The sequence below is a fragment of the Arachis ipaensis genome, chromosome B7 (genome assembly GCF_059453495.1).
Source record: "Arachis ipaensis isolate K30076 ecotype BB chromosome B7, ASM5945349v1, whole genome shotgun sequence".
NCBI lineage: Eukaryota > Viridiplantae > Streptophyta > Magnoliopsida > Fabales > Fabaceae > Arachis > Arachis ipaensis.
Window position 1 is genome coordinate 3,732,389 of NC_142442.1, and position 22,676 is coordinate 3,755,064.

The 22,676-nt window shown below is 28.0% G+C and overlaps 3 protein-coding genes across 3 annotated transcripts; 2 read left to right on the plus strand and 1 right to left on the minus strand.

Moving 5' to 3' along the window:
• Positions 1-4,518: 4,518 nt before the first annotated feature.
• Positions 4,519-11,962, plus strand: LOC107609649 (protein trichome birefringence-like 43). The gene is made up of 5 exons (XM_016311656.3): positions 4,519-5,157; positions 8,227-8,398; positions 10,778-10,953; positions 11,236-11,394; positions 11,466-11,962. Exons 1-5 carry the CDS (start codon positions 4,901-4,903, stop codon positions 11,764-11,766), a joined length of 1,065 nt encoding a protein of 354 aa, XP_016167142.1. The 5' UTR covers positions 4,519-4,900; the 3' UTR covers positions 11,767-11,962.
• Positions 11,963-13,303: 1,341 nt separating this feature from the next.
• On the minus strand, positions 13,304-16,457 carry LOC107608140 (protein trichome birefringence-like 43). The gene is made up of 5 exons (XM_016310022.3): positions 16,169-16,457; positions 15,392-15,566; positions 15,129-15,310; positions 14,733-14,891; positions 13,304-13,750 (listed from the first exon to the last, which is right to left on the minus strand). The coding sequence occupies exons 1-5, from the start codon at positions 16,414-16,416 to the stop codon at positions 13,444-13,446; spliced, it is 1,071 nt and encodes a 356-aa protein (XP_016165508.2). The 5' UTR covers positions 16,417-16,457; the 3' UTR covers positions 13,304-13,443.
• Positions 16,458-17,624: 1,167 nt separating this feature from the next.
• On the plus strand, positions 17,625-20,136 carry LOC107608164 (protein trichome birefringence-like 43). The gene is made up of 5 exons (XM_016310041.3): positions 17,625-17,914; positions 18,278-18,449; positions 18,553-18,734; positions 19,382-19,540; positions 19,762-20,136. The coding sequence occupies exons 1-5, from the start codon at positions 17,670-17,672 to the stop codon at positions 20,078-20,080; spliced, it is 1,077 nt and encodes a 358-aa protein (XP_016165527.1). The 5' UTR covers positions 17,625-17,669; the 3' UTR covers positions 20,081-20,136.
• Positions 20,137-22,676: the final 2,540 nt, after the last annotated feature.

Sequence of the window (22,676 nt, forward strand, 5' to 3'; positions counted from 1 at the left end):
CATTTTTAATATTGTACACTTGATAGCACCTCTACTATCTTCATTAAAATAGAACATTTTCTGCAACAGTAAAATTAACTTGTTACTAGGTGACAAATTAAGATTCTCAAACTCTACAACAATATAACATTTTATCTTTACACATTCATTATAAATCTTGTCCTTGGAGCGATCCTTTCTCCAGTTTTTCTCGTAGATTTGAAATTTGGTGTAGTCAGATCCTAGCAATCCAAGAATGCCGCTCAGTATACCAGCTTCATTTCCAACTGGTTGCAGTCTCTCGTTGAACTTGAGTACGATCTTTCTATCGTTAGGTGGCTTTATAGCTTCCTTCACGCTTAGATGAAGGTGCTTGAATGTCCCATCAGATTCTGTAAATCATAGTTACTCTTTGTGAGTAATCATTGTGGCTAAGATGCGATGAAATCATAGAAAAATTAAGCATAAATAATTATATGGGATAAATTCTTGTATACCAATTATTTTAACATCCCAAAATTCGGTGGTCTTGCATCCCTTGCGCTTCTGAGCCTCCAATGCAGCAAACAGGTTGTCAACATGTTGCTCAAAAGAATTTACCTCATCTACCTCTGGGTTTAAGTCTTCATCCCCCGACTCCGAGTTTTGAATACTATTCGTGCAAGTTTGTGGAGCAGGCAGTGGTTTAGTACAGAGCGGTCGAAAAGGGCATAAAGATGAGGTTGCGGGGACACCAGCACTACTGGACGGGGGAATTAGACAATCCACTTGATGCACGGATAAAGCTGCAGTAGATCCTATTTGAGGTTGCTGACATGCTGTGTTTAACGACCTATCATGGGCATCTTAATAAACTGGGTACCACCAAGGGTATCACTTATACTATTATCAAACTAAAAAAAAAACATAAATTTTACAACATTAAATATTAGCAAATAAGTAAATCCAAACCAAAAGAGAAAGAGGCATCAACTCAGCTTCTTAGACGGGAGAATTTAAAAATCGTACGTAGTGCAAAACACTTCAAGGAACGCTGCTATTATTTAGTTAAATATAGCATTGATAAGTTTATTTTAACATAGTCAGCATTAAAATTGAGACATGAGCTTCAAAATGACTAATTATTTAAAGTAAAAAAACTAATAATATATATTTCCTGTCTTAGACTAGTTGTATTTTTTAAGTAATATTTTACCTCCAATTCAGCCACTGAAGCTTTAAGCCATGCAATAATCAAATGCTTTTTAAGTACAATGTTATAACAAGAAAGTTTTATGTCGGTCAAATATACTTCTAGAACAAAGCTACTAACCGCACAAATTTCTAAAAAATATAAGTCAGATTTGGAAGATGTCAGTAATATATATGCATTATTGTAATAATTCTTCAGCTATCAACACTCAATAGCAAGAAATTCAACATGATTTTGACAAAAAAAAGAAGGGCATAATAATTTATTGAATTCAAGAATACATATAACATCATAAACAACCAATTCAACATAATAAAAAATAAAAATGGAACAGAAAGAAGCATCTAAAAGGATATCAAAATTTAGATAATTTATCTAAAATAAATATCAAAATTTGGCTGAAATATACACTTAGTAAAGAAGTAAGGGAAAACAGGGTAAAGAGAACTTTTTATCATGCTCCTAAACTGTTTAAAAGTATCATATTATATAATGTATCCTCCTAAATTACAGTAAAAATAATTTCCATCAGAATACAACAAATGTTAATATGATAACAATATAACCTTCTTGCTAATGATAATCAAATGTCTAGTAAAATATTAGGAACAAAAAATACTACTAAATGTACCGAACCAACTAAATTATTGGTAAATCAAATATATTATACAAGTGTGGCATGGCAACAATGCTTCCTTAGCTTGAAGTTGATTTTTCTTATTTAGTATTTCAAACTAACGTATCAGTAACAAAGGGAGGAACTTGATCATGAAAACACAAAACTAAATCTATAAATAAAAGTTAAGTAACAGGTGAGCTTTTAATTAGCAAATCAACAACCACACAAAATCAACTAATGGTGCTTACCAATAGCGGAAAAAAGGTTATTGATGACAAGAGAGGAGCACCTCATGACACAGCTACTTGACGGGTGGACCCAGCTTGACGATGCATTAAGAAAGTTTTAATTATTCATTTTTCTATTATTAATCATCATTTTATCCATTATGCACCTCTCTACGAATATGTTAATTGCTAAATACATGCTAAACCCTTTCAAAATCTCATATATTCTTATCAAACACAATATTATTATGTGTCTTTTATACATGACAAAAATCATCTATTCTTTTTTTTTATATAGAAATTACTGAATGAAAGAACCGTTGGTAAAAAGATGAGATTCTCTTCTAATATATATGACCTTTTACGATGACAAAATGAAAATGAAAGGCATGGAATAATATTATGTATATTTAAGTTAATTTTAATTTTTTTAATAACCAAATTTATCATAACGTAAATGATAAATAATGTACGGATTTGATATGCTTCAAGTATAATATACATTTTATTATTTTGTATGGAATAATATTAATTTTAATTTATATATTTATTATTATTGGCTGGATATTAAAAATAAATAGTGTTTGTATTATTAGCATTTTTCTGACCTTTCTCAACTTCAATCGTTTTTAGATCCAAAAGTTCACCCACCTCATTGGAAACAAATGTAATATAATCCACCTGACAAAAAAAATATAATCTAATCAGTTTCTATTTAATAGTGCTATACATTGACATAATCATAAAAGAATTAACTTTAGCGAGTTAACGATGACCAAACACCGTAGTATTTTACACAGACTTATCAATAAATCGAGTTGAAACTCATTTTGACCCCTGAAATTTGGAGCTAGCCTCAATTTCAACCTCCAAATTTTTAGTTACCCAATTAATATCCCAAATATTAGATTGTGCCTCACGTTTGTCCCTATAGTTATCTCTGTTAACGGAGAGCTGATGTGACACGTTAAGTTAACACGGTGTGCATCTACGTGGCACCCAATTTATCAGAATGGATGTATGATGAGTGAATGATGTGGTAAAAGTTGTTTTCACTCAATATGAGTCCATGCAAATTAGGGTTTTAACATTTGCGTAGAAGTCAAATAAGTGAAAAGAACTTTTTGCTACATCATTCACTCATCACACATTCATTCTGGCAAGTTGGGTGCTACGTAGATGCACACCGTGTCAACTTAGCGTGCCACATCAACTCTCCGTTAACAGAGATAGCTACAGAGACAAACGTGAGGTACGATCCAATATTTGAGGGTGTTAATTGGATAATTAAAAATTTGGGGGTCGAAATTAAGGCCGAATCCAAATTTCAGGGGTCAAAATAAGTTTCAAGTCTCAATAAATCATGTATGACTTGTGATGAAAATAATATATCTAACATATGTTGTTTGTAAGGTAAAAGATAATAGATTGACAAAATAAAATTCATTACGATAGGAATATTTATTTTAACAAATATTCTTCTATCTAATAATACGGTAAAAAATACGTTGGTCATCCTGAATTACTACATGTCCAACTTCTATTGATAGTGGTAGAATGTCTAAATTAAGACTAAACTATAACATTTGTCAAACAAATAAACAATTAATGAAACACTCATCAATGTCTTCTTATTTTGAGTACATTTATACATAAAAGAAATTACACATAAAAAAAGAAGAAAAAAAAGAGAAAAAATAACAAGAGCGATAGAATGATAATTCTTATAATTTTGTTTGGCCGTCTATATATAAAAGATCAGATTTAAAAAATTATGATTATCTAACAAAATTAATTTGTATTTATTACATTTAATTTGAATAAATAAAAAATTATTTTATTTTAATTTAATCCTTAATTTATATAATTTGAATTTGTCTCCATTTATATAATTTAATTTAATTTAATTATTAATTAAAAATATCTCAATTATCTATTTTATTCTAAATTTATTATTTTGATGACTAATAAATTAATCAAATTAATTAACTAATATATATATAATTAGTATAATTAATTTAGTTTAATAAATTAAAAGAAATAAATTAAAAAATACTATTAAAATATTAAAGAAATAGGTAGACAAAGAAATAGTCAAAACTTGCTTTATTTAGCATTAATTAATTATTGTAACAATTAATGAATGTTAAATAAGATAAATTATGACTGTTTTTGATTAATTTTCTTTGATTACTAAACATTTTTGATAAATTAAAAAGTACTATCAATATAAATTGATATAAATTTTATATATATGTAATAAATGATGTGATATTTAAGTATTTAAAGAGAATCGCATATAGATAGATTGATAGATAGATAGATACTATATATCCAAATATATAAATTTTCATCATGCTATGAATATATTTAGTTCGGTCCATAAATCTTTCTTTAACTGCTATCATCATTGTAGGATAGAATAGAACACTCAATGGACCCACTTAAGCTATTTTCATTACGTAACATCCATCTATATATACCCAAAAATTTTGTGATTCTTGGTGTGTAATCTATATCCATTCTCTTCTCCCTCCATTGCATATATATATATCACACTATGCTTCTCTCTCTTTCTTAATTATTTTTCTCACAATTATTGCATATCATCATATATATGCCTCTAAACATGGCACTTCATGCATAAAAAAAAAAAAAAAAAAAAAAAAATCAAAATTCAATATAGTCACACAAAAATTAAAGTTTTGCATGCAACCGTTTCTTTAATTTCTTTCATCACTATTTTTGGCGGATACCAATTCAATTATTATATATACTCATAAAATTCCACAAAAGCCAAATTAATTAGAAAGAAATCATACACAAACACAAGCACATATACACCCTCTTAGATTGTTCATTTTCTTGTGCCACCTTTTAGATATGGGGACTTTTGCCATATCTAGTGTTGTGATGGTTGTTCTTCTTGTTTTTTATGTTTTTGTTGAGACAAATGGAAGTGTAGGAGGGTGTGACTTGTTTCGTGGTAGCTGGGTTTTGGATGAATCAAACTCATACCCACTTTATGAAATATCAAAATGTCCATTTATTGAGAAACAATTTGATTGTATAAATAATGGTCGTCCTGATCAATTCTATCTCAAGTATAGATGGCAGCCCACTGCTTGCAACTTAACAAGGTACATATTCATCCTTCTATTTTTTTTTTTTTTTGAGTTTTTAATTTGAAATATGTTAGTGCATGTGTGCGTGCGCCGGTATGCATGAATATTCTTAGATTTGGTTTGGTAAAATTTTTTGTTATATTTGTTTAAATAAAAAAGATTACGTGTTTATGGTATTTAAAAGTTAAAAATATTTTTTAAAGTATTTAAGGAGATCTCTTTTAAAATTATCCGTGTTTATGAAAATTAAATTATATATTAATAAATATTTATATTTATATTTATTATAATTTTTTTAAATTTAAAATTAATTTTATTAAATGCGATCGTTGTTACTTATGTATATTAAAAATTATTATTCACCAAATATAAAATATATTATGTATATCGTTTAGGCATTTTTCTATTGTTAGTTGAAGTGTATGTTGTGTGAGTTTATATTTTATTTAATTTAACAGTAATAATGTATCATTTTAATTTCTATTATTTCTGTTAAGTTTTAATTTTGCCTATAATGTTTAATATCTTATTCTTATTCTAAATGTTTTATTTTTTATTTTAATTTTTTGGTTAAAATTATTTTTTTCATAAATATCTTTTTTTATTATAACTTTCTTTTAAATAGCAGCAAGAATAATAATTATAATGATGATAGTGGTGATTATAGTAATTTAAAAATAAAAAAGATACTAATAAAAAAATATTTTTAAAAGAAAAATATTCAATTTTGACAAAAGACACAAATATGAACTTTTTTAAAACTACTAGCTGTTTGACTAAGGTCAGGAAAAGAAAACACAAATTAAAGAAAGTTAAAAACATATAGAAATACAAAAAAGTTGTAATGAAATTAAAGGAAGCTCCTTGGTTTCATAGTGATTTCTTATCGGAAGTTGGGTAGTTGAATTTGGCATGAGGTGAGGCCTTGCTAATAGGCTGAAAAAATGAAGCTAGTAAGAACTTCATTTTCTTGGGAAGGAATTCTTTAATTTTGATCATGCATGATGCATCTCCTCTTTAATTTCCTAAAATTACTTAGTGATTAAGAATTTAATTTCCTATTTTATTCTTAATAAATTCTATTGTCTCTCGGTAATTAAACAATATCACTCATATAATAGTTTATTGGTGAATTTTATTATGTTTATAATTTGGTACCTAACTTTTGCCTAACTTATTTTTTTATGGCAAAATTTGAATATTTAATAATTATTTATTTTCATGTAATAGTTTATATTTAGTTAAAGTTATTGAGGAAATAATTATAACCCTTGCTTGTGCTATATGTTTTTTCCAAAGATTCCATCGCACTACAAGAGATACGCTGAATAGCGGCGGTTTTTTTTAGGGATTTGCGGCGATTAAAAATCGCCACGAAATGAAATTCCAGCGGTTTCACAAACATTATCTGTTAAGGGATGGAGATTTAATTTTGCAGCGATTTTAAAAAATCGCTGACACAACCGCTGCAAATTAGATAATTGATTTTGCTCTCAACTTAGAATTATTGAAACATCAACAACAACTACTTAATAAATTTAGTGGACCTTTTTATGGGTAAGACACCTTTGTCAAGTAACGATGTGTCTGATAAAACTAAAACATAATTAGAAACTTTTAGATCAGTTAAGTAATAAGACAAAAAAAGATTAATTAGTTATGGATCTCCTCCTCTATTTTTCATGCTACAACAGTTGGAATTGAATGTGACATTTTTTCTAATGTAGATTCCACGCTTCCTCTTAGGGTCCACTTATTGTTACCATATGATATAATACAACATTCTGAAAGGAAAAGATTTGCTTGACTTGTTTTACAAGCTACTAGTTATTAGATGGCTAACTAACTAACACTCATGTAGATAATAATAGAAACATGATACATATCATTATAAAAATCTTTTTAATCTTTATTTTTTAAGATATAGGAATTAGAATTTAAAATTTATTATTTAAAATTTAAGATAAAATAAAAAGTAATTAAAAATATTAGTTGATATTAACTAAAAAAATTGACTCTAGAAATATTGTGCATATTAATTAATTAGCTACTAAATTAATCATTATATATTTATGTATATAAATATACGTATAATTTAACTTAATTTTAATATATATATTTTATATAAATAACTTATTTTTTATTTACACCTAACATGTTGATACAAATATATAGCTATGTATAAAAAATTATCAAGACAATTCGTTTTGTGAATTAGTTCAAATTCTTAACCACTAATAATTAATTATTGTATATAAAAATATATTAGTATCTTATAAATTATTATTATATTACTATAAATCATTAGTTTAATTATTTGTCTATTACATATTTGATTTTTCTATTATAATAGATTTAGTTATTTTAGTAGTAATTATTTAGTTGCAATGTGAATTAATATATATAAATATACATATTAATTGATTTAATAGATGATTTTTAATTTAATTTATATTGAAGCATTTTTATTAGTTTATTATTCATCGATCACATATATTAATGAATTAAATAAAGAATAGCCATGATTATCTTGTGCCGTGAACCACTAGAAGAGAATATAAATGTTTTTTGTCTTTTTGGGGGCACTCCCTAATAACAAGTTGTCAAGCACCAAATGCAAAAAAGATAGACTTAGGTTGTTAGCCTTATATATACACATTTAAACTAATTAAAAATCTAGAAAATTAAGTGCATATAAATAATATATAATTCCGTGGAGAATTGATCAATTGAGAGAGATAGTGTTGTAATGTTGCTTTCATCTATTTTGTCATCAAATAGAATAGCACATCCAATATTAGACCAAATAAAGTTTAGTTTTAATGATCATTAATTGTGATGATGTAACCAATTGGATTGGTCTAATGATTAGTTTACTAGTATGTGTAAGTAATTGTCGAAAGTTCGAATTCTGCCTTGTACATATAACAATTCATTGGCCAGCGATAAACCTTTCAATAAAGTTCAGTGTCGCGGCGGATTAGTTTTTAGTCTGTTGGACTGGAGAATACCGTAAAAAATAAAAAAAAAATAATTGTGATGATGTAATTTTAAATGGAGCCATCACTTTTGAATATAATGCAGATTCAATGGGTATGATATGTTAACAAGACTTAGAGGGAAGAGTATATTATTTGTGGGGGACTCATTGAGTTTGAATCAATGGCAATCACTCACTTGCATGCTTCACACAGCTGTGCCACAAGCTCAGTACACTTCTCTCAGAAATGGAGATCTTTCAATCTTCACCTTCCCGGTTAGATCTCTTTAATAATTTCTAGCCTCATCTTCAATTATTATTCATCTCTTAATTTATTATATTTATTTAGAGTTCAACTTTTTTTTAATTAATATCTGCCATTTTTTTAATTGGGTAAAGTATATTTTTTCTCCTAAAATTTGACAAAAATTTCAAAAATACTTCTAAATTTTATTTTGTTTCAATTTTGTCCTAAAAGTTTTCGATTTGCATCAAATATACCCCGAACGGCTAATTTTTCAAAAAATTTAAGACCAATTCAACAACAATTTCATAAGAACAACCCTCAACACAAGCAAATCAAGCATAGTTTTCATGCATTATTGTTAGATTAGTCTTAATTTTTTTGAAAATTTAGCCATTAAGGGTATATTTGATGCAAATCAAAAACTTCTAGGACAAAATTGAAACAAAATAAAACTTAAGGGTATTTTTGAAATTTTTGCTAAACTTCAGGGACAAAAAATATACTTTACCCTTTTTAATTTTAAATTTTAGTCTTATATAAAAAAATAAGTGTTAAAAAAAATAATTTTAAATATAAAAAATTGATTAATATTAATTAATTAAAAGTTGGTTTCTATATAAATACTTATGTATTTATTAATTATATCATTATCATGATTAACACATGAGTTGGACGTAGTACAAGTGGACAACAACTACTAATTAAAATTCGCATTCACTCACAAAAGATGTTAAATTAAATGGGTTGCAATAATAATAAATTATGTATGGGATTTGTAGTGACAATTTAAATGCAATAACATTCATTTGATTATTGTCCCTTCCTAAAAGAAGGTCTATTCTTGAGAATGATAGATTTTGGAGCCGAAAAGTGTGATAAATTATTGAAAAAATAAATAACAATGTATAAGTATAATGCACTAATGCTTATCCCTCATCATTAAATTTATTTAGATTATTGATGGAATTTCATCACTGAAAAAACCGATTCACAAATATAAAGTGTGTTTGATTTGTATTATTATTATTATTATTATTATTATTATTATTATTTGTTTTTTGAATTTTATAAAAAAATAATTAAAATAATAAAATTATATTTTATATTTTTATATTTTTTTTACAAAATTTTAAAAATAAAAAAATACTAAAAATAAAAATATTAAGTTGGCGTGGCCTATACTCTACTATTATTTATTTATTTTTATTCCGGAGAGGTATATATATATTCTACCTTTTGAGAAATTTGAGCTTAACTCCTCCATTATTTTTTCATGTATATGAAAAATACTAAATTAAAGTAATGGACCACAACTTATTAAGAATAATGCATGGTTAGCATAAATATATTCCATAGGAAAATTTTCAAGTGTACCGTCATATTGGTGTTTCAGTTATTTTTAATCATTGATCTTAATTATAAAAATTATATATAATATATATAATTAAGATCAACAGTTAAAAATTACTGATACACCGGTATGAGGTACACTTAAAAATCTTCTTATTCCATAATCATGTATGAGGTTATGTACAAGGGTCAGATTGGTAGTTCAGTAGTTGCAATATCATGCGTTGAACTATTGGAATTTGGAAAAGGACCTGTCTACTACAATGCATGGTCTTCTAATTTCTGCGGATATTTTATTAATTTCCGAAGCATCTTTTTTAAATATTATTATTCAGCGACTAATCTCTTATATTCTCCCTTTGCTACGTTCCAAATTTAATTTAATTTGTACAAAGATGCTTTAATTTTTAATTATTTCCCTAGCATACTTTTGTTATAGCACCAGATACTGGCTAATTTAATTAAGACAAAACATCAAATACAATCAACAAATTAATTTTATGAGAATATTTTAGTCTTTGTTAAAATTAGTACAAGAAAAGGTATTCTTCTAGTGTTTATAAATTCAACGTAATTTTGTCTTTTTTCTAGAGTTAAATTCTAATTTCTAATACAATTAAGTGGTCTTAATTAATTCATCAATAATAGATATATTAATCTTTCTAAAAATATTCCTAAAAATGCATTTTTGTCAAAATATCAAAAATCATACTTTATTCTTTTGGCAAAATTCATTATAAAGGTATTTTATTTTTTTAAAAAAATTAGAATAACACTTTAATACATTATATTATAGCGGAGTGTTAGGGGCCATCAACTTTTGTGATTTGTAGTCATCAATGATGATTTTAATGGTGTAAGATTGGTGTGAAATTTCATCCAATGATTTACTTTTCTTTGCTGGTTACATACTGGTCAGAATTTAAAAAAGTTGATGGTCCTAAACTTTTTCTATATTATATATTATATATATTATACTTCAGATAGATTAATTATATATTATTATTATTATTATTATCCACGTGATGATGACTCATTTGCTTACATATAATTTTCAGAGCTTGGATGTTAAGGTGAAGCTTTCTCGGAATGCATTTTTGGTGGATACAGTGAGTGAAAATATTGGTCGCGTTCTTAAATTGGATTCAATCGAAGCCGGAAAACTTTGGGAAGGAAACGATATATTAATATTCGACTCTTGGCATTGGTGGCTTCACACCGGAAGAAAACAACCGTATGTATATACAATAATTAAGACATGCATGTTAATATTTCAACTGTGAAGAGTGCATGAAATTAGTCTCACATCAAAGAAAGTAAGAAAGAGTAGAGAGTTTATAAGATGAGAAACTCATTAACTTAACATCTTAAGTTTTTGAGTTGGATGTGGTGTTTCTTCATCCAGTGGTCGAGAGCTTCCTACTATCAAGTTATTTTCTAGTAGTGTAACTAATTTATTATTATATAATTTATACAATGTCTTAGCTTCTGATTCTAACATAATTAAACTTTGTAGATGGGATTTCATTGAAGAAGGAAATAATACATATAGAGACATGGATCGTTTGGTTGCATATACGAAAGCCTTAAGAACATGGGCCAAATGGATTGATGACAACGTTGACCCCACCAAAACTAGGGTGTTCTTCCAAGGGGTCTCCCCAGATCATGCCGAGTAAGTTTTGGCTTCTTTCTCACTCATTATGTACTTTTATTTATACCCTTTAGATTGTTGAATAATTTCAGTGGATCACAATGGGGGCAATCATACCCAAAATCTTGTGAGGGGCAAAGTCGTCCATTGAGTGGAAGCAACTACCCAGGTGGGCCACACCCAGCAGAGACAGCCTTAAAGAGTGTGCTTTCAAGTATGTCTAAGCCTGTGTACTTGCTTGACATTACTGAATTGTCACAACTTAGAAAAGATGGTCACCCTTCTGTTTATGGCCATGGCGGCCACCGTGACATGGATTGTAGCCATTGGTGCCTACCTGGTGTTCCTGATACTTGGAATCTTCTTTTCTATGCTGCTCTCTTTCAAACTTAATTTCTCTCTATCTCTACCTAAGCTAATAGAATAATAGTAATTCTCATATATGTGTATGAAGGATAAATAATTCATCATATGAATGTGTTTTTAAATTAATCTAGTAGTCCCCGTTTAATTTTGTTGTATCACTAGACAATTCAACTGCGATTAGAGATGAAAATGAGATGATATGATACAACAGATTTTTGCACTATTCGATTTCATCCTGCTTTACTTTATTTTATATACTCGTTTTATATCATAAAAATTTACACTCTAATTTATTTTATTGGGTATTTGTCTTATTATAGAATATTTGGTTTTTTTTTTCCGCTCTGAACAAAAATCCGTCCCATATCTGATCGAAAAATTATCAACCTGATTGATAAGGATAAATTGAATACGTGTTGTTCATACTCTAACCTAATACTATGACCGAAGTCCAAACACACTAAAAAGCCCAATCTAAAGATCGGCTTTCGCTTCCTACCGACCTTTTCAGAGGAGGTCGTATCCAACGCAGACTCCTTCCCTAAGAAGGAGATAGCTGGCAGATAACACTTATTCAAATAAGTAATTATCTCTAAAATTTCTCAACCCACTTCCAAGAGTCATATCCACCTTAAAAGGTGGAACTACTTCAACAGTGGTTATTGGTTTACCACTATAAATACACGACACCCCTCAGGTATCTCTAAGTTCCAATATTTTCTAAACCTGCTTACTCCCTTGCTGACTTAGGTATCAGAGTGTCTTTGCAGGTACTACCCCCATTCTTTCATACATACAAGTCGGATGGCGGCTCTCAGACGCAAACCAAGTCAGAGACTACCTCCTCTTAACGCTTGGGTCAATCTAACAAATTCAATCCACTAGCTTCAGGTTACCCACGTAACACTTGTGAATACAAATTATATTATTATTCTTTATTATAATCAAACTTTTTTTTCTTGAAAAAATTTTATTTAATTTTTATAAGATTTTTTTTCATTCTTATAAAATTTAAAAAGTTTGTATTTTAACGTTTGCCATTGTTTATGCTGACGGACAAAGTTAAATATTGTTGAGGGACAAGGTTAGTTGTTCACAATTAATAAATATTAAATAAAATAAATTTTAATTATTTTTAGTTAATTTATTTTGATTAGCAAATATTTTTGTAATTCATTTTTAACAATACACTAATTCTCCCTCTTCATACATGTAAAAAAAAAATTAATGAAAAGTCAAATATGACCATCATAATCACTAAAATCTTATTCATCACATAACTCATCATATATAAAATATGTACATATGCATTATCACTACAATAATTTTGGCATTTTGTGGTGATTTTGGGGTCAATTTTGTGACAGTTTTCAACCGCCGCAAAACATATTGCGACGGTTAAACCAGACACTAGAAGATGGATCGTGAGTAAATGGTTAACGCGATTTTAGCTAACCACTGAAATAATCGTTGCGTAATAAAAATGTTTTTGCGGCGGTTATTAATAATTTATCGATTATGCTATACGAACATCAAAATTAACTATTAAAATACAAAATATATGTTAAAAATAAAGTAAACCATATAATACATGTATTTATACACAAATACATTAATGATTGATTTTAATAGTAATTTTAACATAAAAATAACATTTTTGATAATTTATTCATACATGTATAGATTGATTATTGGCTCGGATCCTTATTGCAAGGATCTAAGAAGCTCTGCATAAAAGAGTTGATTCCAAGTATCAGGAACTCCAGGGAGACACCAATGGCTACAATCCATGCCATGATGCCTTGGTGAAGCATAAAGGCCTGGGTGTCCATCTTTTCTCAATTGTGAAAGCATTGTTATGTTCATCAATTTCACTGCCTTTGACATTTTACTAATCACTCTCTCCACTATTTCTTCGCCTGGAATCTTCATCAATGGAATCTTTGCCTTAAATATTGGCTCTGTTTCTTCACCGCAATGCTTCCCATCATAATTCCCCCAAGCGCTACCACTATATATTTCACAAAAATATATATGTATAAAAAAATATAATATATAAATAAATAAATAAATAAATAAATAAATAAATAAAATAAATAGGTATCTGAGATTTTTTTAATGAATTTATATATTGCTTGTTAGAAAAATATTAAATAAGTTGTTGAAAAGTTTTTATAATGAATCAATAAGTCCTTAACAGAAAGATGAATAATGTCAATTTATAAATCTAATTTTTTAATTTTTTAGTGATTTTTTAGGAGTAATGTTAGGCAGACAAAAAAAACAGTTAGAACTTGTCTTATTTAGCATTAATTAATTATCGCAACAATTAATGAATGTTAAATAAGGTAAGTTATAACTGTTTTCTTTGGTTACCAAACATTTCCATTTTTTTAAAATAATACTTCCTTTTTTTAGAGATGTGTTTTTTGTTTTTGTTTTTTTATTTTTAATATTTTTTATTTTTTATTTTTATGAAAAAACAGTAAAAACAATAAATTTTATTTTATATTTTTACTTTTTTTTTCAAAATTTAAAAAATATATTAAAAAAAAAACAAATAAAAACACAAACTAAATACATCTTAGTTGCCTTGTTTTTACTACAGAACAAAGTAGCAATACTTGTGTAAATTAAAATCATTTTAGAATCGACTATGTTACGTGTACACCAAAATTAGCCACGAAAGTCAGCTGCCAGTATAAAATATATTTTGAAATATAAATATGCATTTAAAATAAATTAAACTACACATGTATTTATATACAAATACATTAGTGGCTAATTTTGATATATAAATAGTATTTTTATTTTACGATAGGTGAAAATTCACTAACTTCATATAAAGTTAAGAGCTGAGAGCCGTTAGATAATAATTTAGTTAAATTTATCAAATTATTTAACAATTCTCATGAAATTAACTACACAGTTGAGTTTCTACCTTTCAGATATTGTGTAATTAACATTATTAATTCATTATTTAGGGAACCTACTTAGGATGTCTTGCTGCATCTCCTCGGAAGAAGACTAGAGTCTTATGAAAATCAATGTTACTTTCCACCCACTGAGCCCATGTTGTTAGTGCCTTCTCATATGCAACCAAACGATCCATATCTTTGTGTAAATCATTACCATCCGCTATGAAATCCCACCTGCACATAACGTTCAACATTATAGCTAGTTAATTTAAAATACCAATAAATATTCATAAGAGAATATTCACGTGCAGTTAACTGCATGTGAAGTTGATAGTTGAAAAACGTTAAATAACAATTTAATCAAACATATCGAATCATTTAACTGTTTTTAACTAACAACTTTATATGAAGATAACTGCATCTAAATTTTCAATGCATATATATAGTTAATTTTGGGGTTATGGATCTCACGGAGTTGCGGTTCCAGACTGAAGCCACCATAGCCATGAATTGAAAACCAGAACATCACTCTGTTGCCACAGAGTAGCATCAGAATCGGCAATAGAACTCAGATTCAAAACACGACCGTATGAAGTGCTTTCATTTTCTACTAGGAATGGATTCCATAACAATAGTATCGTCACATTGTGATTCTACATACACCGCAATAATATGGCATAATTAATGATTTGTTCGTGATAGTAAATTCATGATGAATAACTAACTATTATTACCGGAAAGGTGAATTTGGAGAAACCGTGATGGCGAATCCCTCCAATGAATGCAACGTGACGATGGTGTGAATGAAGTATGCATGTTAATGACTGCCACTGATTAAAGCTTATTGAATCCCCAACAAACGCTATCCGTTTATTCCTTAATCTCTCCAGAAAATCCTTACCATTAAACCTGCGCACATTATTTAATTATCATTCTTTCATTAAACTAATTCTCTTTCAGTTGTTCGTGGTTTAATATTTAATTTTAATGTCCTAATATATAAAGATTTTACATATGCATTTAATTACGTATAATAAGAAAAACTAAATTGCAAAAAGATCGAAGATTATTTAGTATAGATTGTTTTCTTCACGTTAAGTTCAATGGTTCATACTTACTTATATATAGTTTGTGTTTAAAAGGGAGACTGAGAGTAAGAGATAAAGACTAAAAGATAAAGACTAAATTAAGTGATGTAAAATATAGTGAATTGAGTTATATCTTATTGTTATATTTAATTTAAGATAAATATGGAGATTGAGGAAAAGATTTAGAATTTGAAAAAGTTAAATAAAGATATTTTTAAAAATAAATATTATTAAAGTTTCAGTCTCCGATTTCAAAAATCTCAATCTTGTGATTAAAATTTTGTGTAATGAGACTAAAATTTTAGTTCCAGTCTCTAATCACTAAATACAATACTGAATTTCAGTCTCTTAATGTCAGTTTTTGTCTCTAAAAATAAATGCTACCATAGTGCGGAATCAACCTAATAGGAAAAATGATGATACCTTGGTAGGTTGCATGCATAGGGTTTCCATCTGTATTTGAGATATTCTTTATCTGGACGACCATTTTGTTGGCAATCAAAGTGCATGTTTAGATGAAAACACTCACTTGAGTTGTAAAGAGGATATGAGTCATCATAAATCCATGTTCCATGGTAGATATCACACCCCTTCAAATTATGAATCTCATCATCTTCTCCATTTACATAGCCAAAAAATTGTAGTAGTAGAACCAAAAATGCAATAACCATAGAAGATTATTAGTGTTTCAAGGCAAAAGAATAATGTTATGGAATCAGGGCATGCATGTAATGTAACCTAATAAAGATGGGGAAGTTAATTATCATCAATTATTGTATGAAGAAAACGACTTTAACGTGCGTGCATTAACATTAATAATTTAATTTGCAACCATAGCTTTTAATTATTTGATGTAATAGTATGTAGCTTTTTATTGCATCTTATTAATATTAGTTATCAATAAAAAAAAAATTTATGGCGCTGGTAATTTTTAGTATGTTTCGCTATCATTTAATCAGTATAAATATTAAATTATTTTTATAAATTCTAAAAAATATGAATATAAATTGTATTGATTTATGTGTATAAAATTTTAGTAACTATAAATATAAATTATATGCTTCTTAAGTTGCTCTCTTTATTCTTCAAACTCTCTTTTTAATTCTTAATTTCTTCAACCTAGATCTGATACCTACATTGTGAAAAAAGAAAAAGAAGGAAATTTAATTAAGGAAAAGTGTCGCAACTTAATAATAATGCACCACAAGCTAATCGTTCTCATTGGTCTTATCCAATTGAAAGCAAAGTCATTAATTGGTGATGTCCATGCTTATTATTTAGGGTTTATTATCACCATGATAAGCATGCTATGCCAGCGACATGAATAAAACAGAAATAAATTTTGGTAACATCAATCCAGTGACTCGATTTCAGGATCATTAAATTATGGTGTTATTACATTGTAAATGTGGTACACATTTTGATAACATCATCCTATTAATTTTTTATAAAAAAATCATATTCGTCCAAATAATTTGTAAAACTTTAGAGTTCGTTTGGGAAGTTTGTTTTTGAATTATGAAAAGTCATATTAATATTGTTTTGTATAATTTTAAAAGATGTTTTTAACTTTTTAAAAAGTTATTTAAGAGCTTTTGAGAAAATAAAAAATATTATTTATTTTCTTCTCAAAAACTGTTTTATCGTCCATATTTATTAAACAATTATTTCTATGATTAAAAATTTAAAAACAAAATAATTTATTTATAAACTAGTTTTAATGTAAATCTTTATATTTTAAGCTTTTTTTTAAGAAAAAAAAACTTAATTAAGTTGTTTATTCAAATCGAGCCTAAATACATATTTTAAAAATTTTATTTCCTTGCCTCTCTATTTAAGCCAATGGATACCTATTCCACATACATACCCTACCCTTTATTCTACATGATCTTGTATTATTGTTCTTGTGTCAAAAACGCAAGCCATGTTTATTGTGTTATTGGTTCTACTACTACAATTTTTTGGCTATGTAAATGGCGAAGATGAGCTTCATAATTTAAAGGAGTGTGATATCTACCATGGAAAATGGGTTTATGACGATTCATATCCTCTTTACAACTCAAGTCAATGTTTTCATCTAAATATGCATTTCGATTGCCAACAAAATGGTCGTCCAGATCAACAATATCTCAAATATAGATGGAAACCATTTGCATGTGACCTACCAAGGTATCATCATCATTCTTCAATAAAAATTACTAATTAAAAATTAATTCTCTATGCTTATTCTATATTTATATATGAGTAATACTATATGATCAATAAATATTATCATTTTTTATCAGTATTTGGATAATAATAATTTACATTCATTTTTACAGATATTTTATACACAATAAATATATATATAATTTACATTTATATTTATCAAAATTTTACGCATATAAATCGATACAATTATATCCATATTTTTCAATAAAATTAATAAAATTTATTTATTAAAAATAAATTAATATTTATATTAGCTAAAAAATAACAAAAAATTATTAAAAAATTACTGAACCCAAGAATTTCTCATATATATTCATGCAGGTTTAGTGGTAAGGATTTGTTGGAGAGAATGAGAAATAAAAGGATAACATTTATTGGGGACTCAATAAGCTTAAATCAATGGCAATCTTTCATATGCATGCTTCACTCACACCATCCTCATGCCGCATTCACTCAAGACAACGGTCATGGTTTCACTCAATTCACCTTTCTGGTTAGTTAATAATAACACTCATTAATTTATTATATTATTATTATGATTGCATTGTTAAATTGAGCTCATTATTTATATTATATATGTGTATGTTATTAATTAGAATCACAACGTATCAGTGGGATTTTCATGGAATGCATTGTTGGTAGAAAAAGAGAGCACCTCTTATGGAATGGTCTTGAATCTTGGTTCCATTTCTGATTTTGATGCTAATATGTGGCGACACAGTGATGTTTTGATCTTCAATTCATGGCTCTGGTGGCTTCACAGTGGCTCTCATAGACCGTACGTCACATTTATATTATTTAATTTTATTATTACTGTGAGTAGCGTTTGGTAAAGAGATAGAGACTGAAAGACTAAGATTGAGAGACAGAAATTCAGAGACAGAGACTAAAATAAATCTCAGTATTTTATTTCGTATAAAGTGAGAGACAAAAATTGAAATAAGAATGAAGCTTTAATTTAATTTGTACAAAAAGTAAAATTAGAATTAATTAATTAAAATGAGGGTATTTTAGGTATAAAATGTTATTAAAGTTTCAGACTCCGTCACTAAAAATTTCAGTCTCCTATGTCTCCACTTTTTGGAGGTACTGAACTATTAAAATTTTGAGGATAGAGATAGAAATTTTAGTACCAGTCTCTGAACCAATAAACATGATACTGAATCTCAGTCTCTCAATCTCTATCCCAATACCTCAAAACAAACGCTACTTTATATACATATTATAATATACAAAAATATTATATATATACTAAAATTAGTTACGTATATTTATGTATAATAAATATATAAGTTATTTAATTTATTTTTAATATATATTTTATACTAATCATTGATTTTGATAACTGATTTTAGTATACATATAGTATAGTCGTATAATATATGCATGTGACCTTAGCTTATATATATATGTGTGTATATATAGGTGGGATTTCATTGTGGATGGTGATGATTTACAAAAAGACATGGATCGTTTGGTTGCATACGAGAAAGCATTATCAACATGGGCTCATTGGGTGCAAAATAACATCGACTTTGATAAAACCCTAGTCTTCTTTCGAGGGGATTCTCCAAGACATCCCAAGTGAGTTTCTTAAATAATAATCACTAATATCGCTACTATAGTATTATAAGCTTATTAGCAGATAATTAGTTTTTTACTAACCAACGAACTATAGTTCAATTGGCATAGTCTCTCCATATTCACTTAGAGATTGCAAGTTCAAGTCTTCTGCAGACATATATTATGACGACCTTATCAAACGATATTCGTTAATTCGGTCTCTTGTGTTGGTTATTTAATAGTGCTAGCGAATGGGGGAATAACGATGGAAAGCAATGTAGTGAAGAAAGAGAACCAATAGAAGTTAGAGAAGTGAATGAGTATCGAGAACTAAAGAAACCAGCGGGTGAAGGGATTGTGGAGAGAATAGTAAGAAAGATGAGAAAGCCGGTGAGGTTGTTGGACATAACAAGATTGTCGGAGCTGAGAAAAGATGGACACCCAGGTGCTTATGCTTCATCTCATCATCAAGGCATGGATTGTAGCCATTGGTGTGTCCCTGGTGTCCCTGACACTTGGAATCACCTCTTTTATGCCGAGCTTATCAGAGCTTATGTATAAAACAATCATCATCATCATTTTATTCGTCAGCTTAAATAAGTCTCAGATATTTAAAATCAGTCTTATACATACAATAACTCATTAATCAGATTCTTAAATGAACCTAAGATATTTTATATAATAGAAATATTGTGAACAACAAAAAAAAATCATCTATATTTATGTGTCTATGCATAAAAATGTGTTAATACAATAGGTTTGATTTAATTTTGCTTATTAATATTTTTCGAGAAATGATGTTACATATGTATGTAAAAGATAATAAAGATGTATAAGAAAAATGTACATACAAATCTTTTTCCTAAAAATGTTGTTATACGTATATGGAAGAATAATAAAGTCATTTTAAATTTTTAGCTTTTTTTTGTTCTTTGAGTTAAGTTTTTGGTTCGAGACGTGTAACTGTTTATGCCCAGAAAATTCAGAATGACTAAAGCGTTTTTCTTTGTTTCATCTAATAAGATTGGACTGAATACCCAAACATGCTCTTTTTTGATCAGTTGGGCTCGTCACAGCCCAAGAGAAAAAAAAAATCAGAAAACAATGACAAAAATAAAATAAAAAAAAGAATTATATCACTTTAGATCTAGAATAGTCATCACTTATCCGTTTAAATAAGTGTCGGAGATTCAAACTGTGCATTGTATATGCAGTAATCTATTAGCCAGCGGGAGACCTTTAAATTGAGTTCAGATCTATGACAGATTAGTCATTAACCTGACAGGTTGAGAAATATAGTGGAAAAATTAAAAAACAAAAACCAAGTTAGGTTGATCTAGTAATTAGCTCACTAATATGTTTAAACAAGTGTTTGGAGTTCAAATTCTACCTTGTAGAGGCAACAACATAACCCATTAGCCGACGACAAATCCTTAAATAAAGCTCCGATTCGCAGCGAATTAGTGTTTACCCTACTGGGTTGGGGATACTATAGAAAACAAAAGAAATAAAACAAAAACAAAAACAAAAGCAATTATTAGAAAAAAACAAGTGAGATAAAATTTATTTTCTATCTTCTTTCTTATTCTTATAGTATTTATTTGTATTTTTTTTTTTAAAATAGAGAAATTCGAATCTGCAACTTCGAAGTAAATATGAAGAGACTATGCTATTTAAGTTACAGATAGTTGACATATTTATTTGTACCTATAGTTGGCTATATATCTAGGATTAATTAGTCAATCTCTCTTAATTATTTATTTGATCTCTAGGTCTTACAGTTTATTTTGAATAATTAGCTAGACTCTCATCAATCAAGCATCGTAAAACAGAATCTAACATGCTGCATGTTGGTTGAAATCATAGGTCATTGATTAATCATATATACACTACGCGCACACACACATAGACAATAGATCGCATATAGATTTGCATGCAAATATATAAAATAATACTACAAATATCGCTATGACTTATGCATCACATGATAAATAATTATGAATAATCTCTAATAGTGTGCCTTTAATTTGATTAATTCCAACTTGTACATATTTTTTCATGTTATACTACTATAAAAGAACCCTAGAATATAATAATATAATATAAAGTGATGATGATATGTATAAAAATTATGGCCTATTGCATGATTTTTTTTCAATAGATTTTAATTTTTATGCAATAATTTTATATTATTATTATATCATAAAAAATAACTAATTTTTAAATGTTATAACTATTTAAAAAGTTATTTAAATACATCAATCCAATAAGATCATTGCATACAAATTATTCAAAAATACTATATATACATAAAAAACAATCACCAAATTTGATAGGTGTTTTAAATGTTTATAATATGAAGAGATCAAATATTATTTAAAAGTTATTAGTTTATTTTGATGTTTTAATTTTTTTATTTAGTTATTAGATTGAGCTTTATGTTTGTAGACTTTAGAGTTTTCTTTATTTAACTTAATAAGATGTTATAAATACCTCATTAGCTATTGTAGTCGTAGTATTGAGTGATTAAATGTGCCAAAATACTTTTTGATTTCGTGACGAAATCATGGTGTGAACAAGTGAGGTTGAGTGGGCCAATGAGTTATAACTCAAATGGCATAGTCTCCCTATACTCAACTAAGAGGTCGCGGGTTCAAGTTAAAAGGTTTTCTATGAAGAAAGCTTTTCACAGCAAGTAAAACAGAGGAAGAAAAATGTGAATCTGTAAAATTGATTATTAGAATAGAAGCCAACACTTTACACAAGTGTTCTCAGGTTTATATAAGCTCAGAAGAAAAATCAAATGACTCAATAACTAACACCTAAATACCTGCCTTATCACTTAGCAGCTAGGTTACACTTTCTTGACTTTTCTTGAGCTCATCTTGATCTTGTTTTACAATACTACCCTTAACACTCCCGGAAAACTCGAGTGAGGCCTCTAAATCACTTGAAGTTTGTCCTTCAACCTCTGAAAAGCAATCACTGAGAGGGGATTTGTTAATATATCAGCTACCTGTTCGTTCCCTGGAATGTGGACCATATGGAGAGATTTGGACTTTAGCTTCTCTCGAATAATTTGAACATCAAGTTGAAAATGCTTGGTACAATTATGCAGCACTGGATTTGCTGTGAGTGACACGGTGCTGAGGTTATC

What these genes read in the sequence shown, in the direction of transcription:
- LOC107609649 (XM_016311656.3), top strand. Translation starts at nt 4,901, where the DNA reads ATGGGGACTTTTGCCATATCTAGTGTTGTGATGGTTGTTCTTCTTGTT. An exon ending in ACTGCTTGCAACTTAACAAG is followed by an intron (nt 5,158 to 8,226) that starts GTACATATTCAT and finishes AATATAATGCAG; the next exon opens with ATTCAATGGGTATGATATGT. An exon ending in CACACCGGAAGAAAACAACC is followed by an intron (nt 10,954 to 11,235) that starts GTATGTATATAC and finishes TAAACTTTGTAG; the next exon opens with ATGGGATTTCATTGAAGAAG.
- LOC107608140 (XM_016310022.3), bottom strand. Translation starts at nt 16,416, where the DNA reads ATGGTTATTGCATTTTTGGTTCTACTACTACAATTTTTTGGCTATGTA. An exon ending in TCTCCAAATTCACCTTTCCG is followed by an intron (nt 15,311 to 15,391) that starts GTAATAATAGTT and finishes CGGTGTATGTAG; the next exon opens with AATCACAATGTGACGATACT. An exon ending in GATGCAGCAAGACATCCTAA is followed by an intron (nt 13,751 to 14,732) that starts GTAGGTTCCCTA and finishes TGAAATATATAG; the next exon opens with TGGTAGCGCTTGGGGGAATT.
- LOC107608164 (XM_016310041.3), top strand. Translation starts at nt 17,670, where the DNA reads ATGTTTATTGTGTTATTGGTTCTACTACTACAATTTTTTGGCTATGTA. An exon ending in TCACTCAATTCACCTTTCTG is followed by an intron (nt 18,450 to 18,552) that starts GTTAGTTAATAA and finishes GTTATTAATTAG; the next exon opens with AATCACAACGTATCAGTGGG. An exon ending in GATTCTCCAAGACATCCCAA is followed by an intron (nt 19,541 to 19,761) that starts GTGAGTTTCTTA and finishes GTTATTTAATAG; the next exon opens with TGCTAGCGAATGGGGGAATA.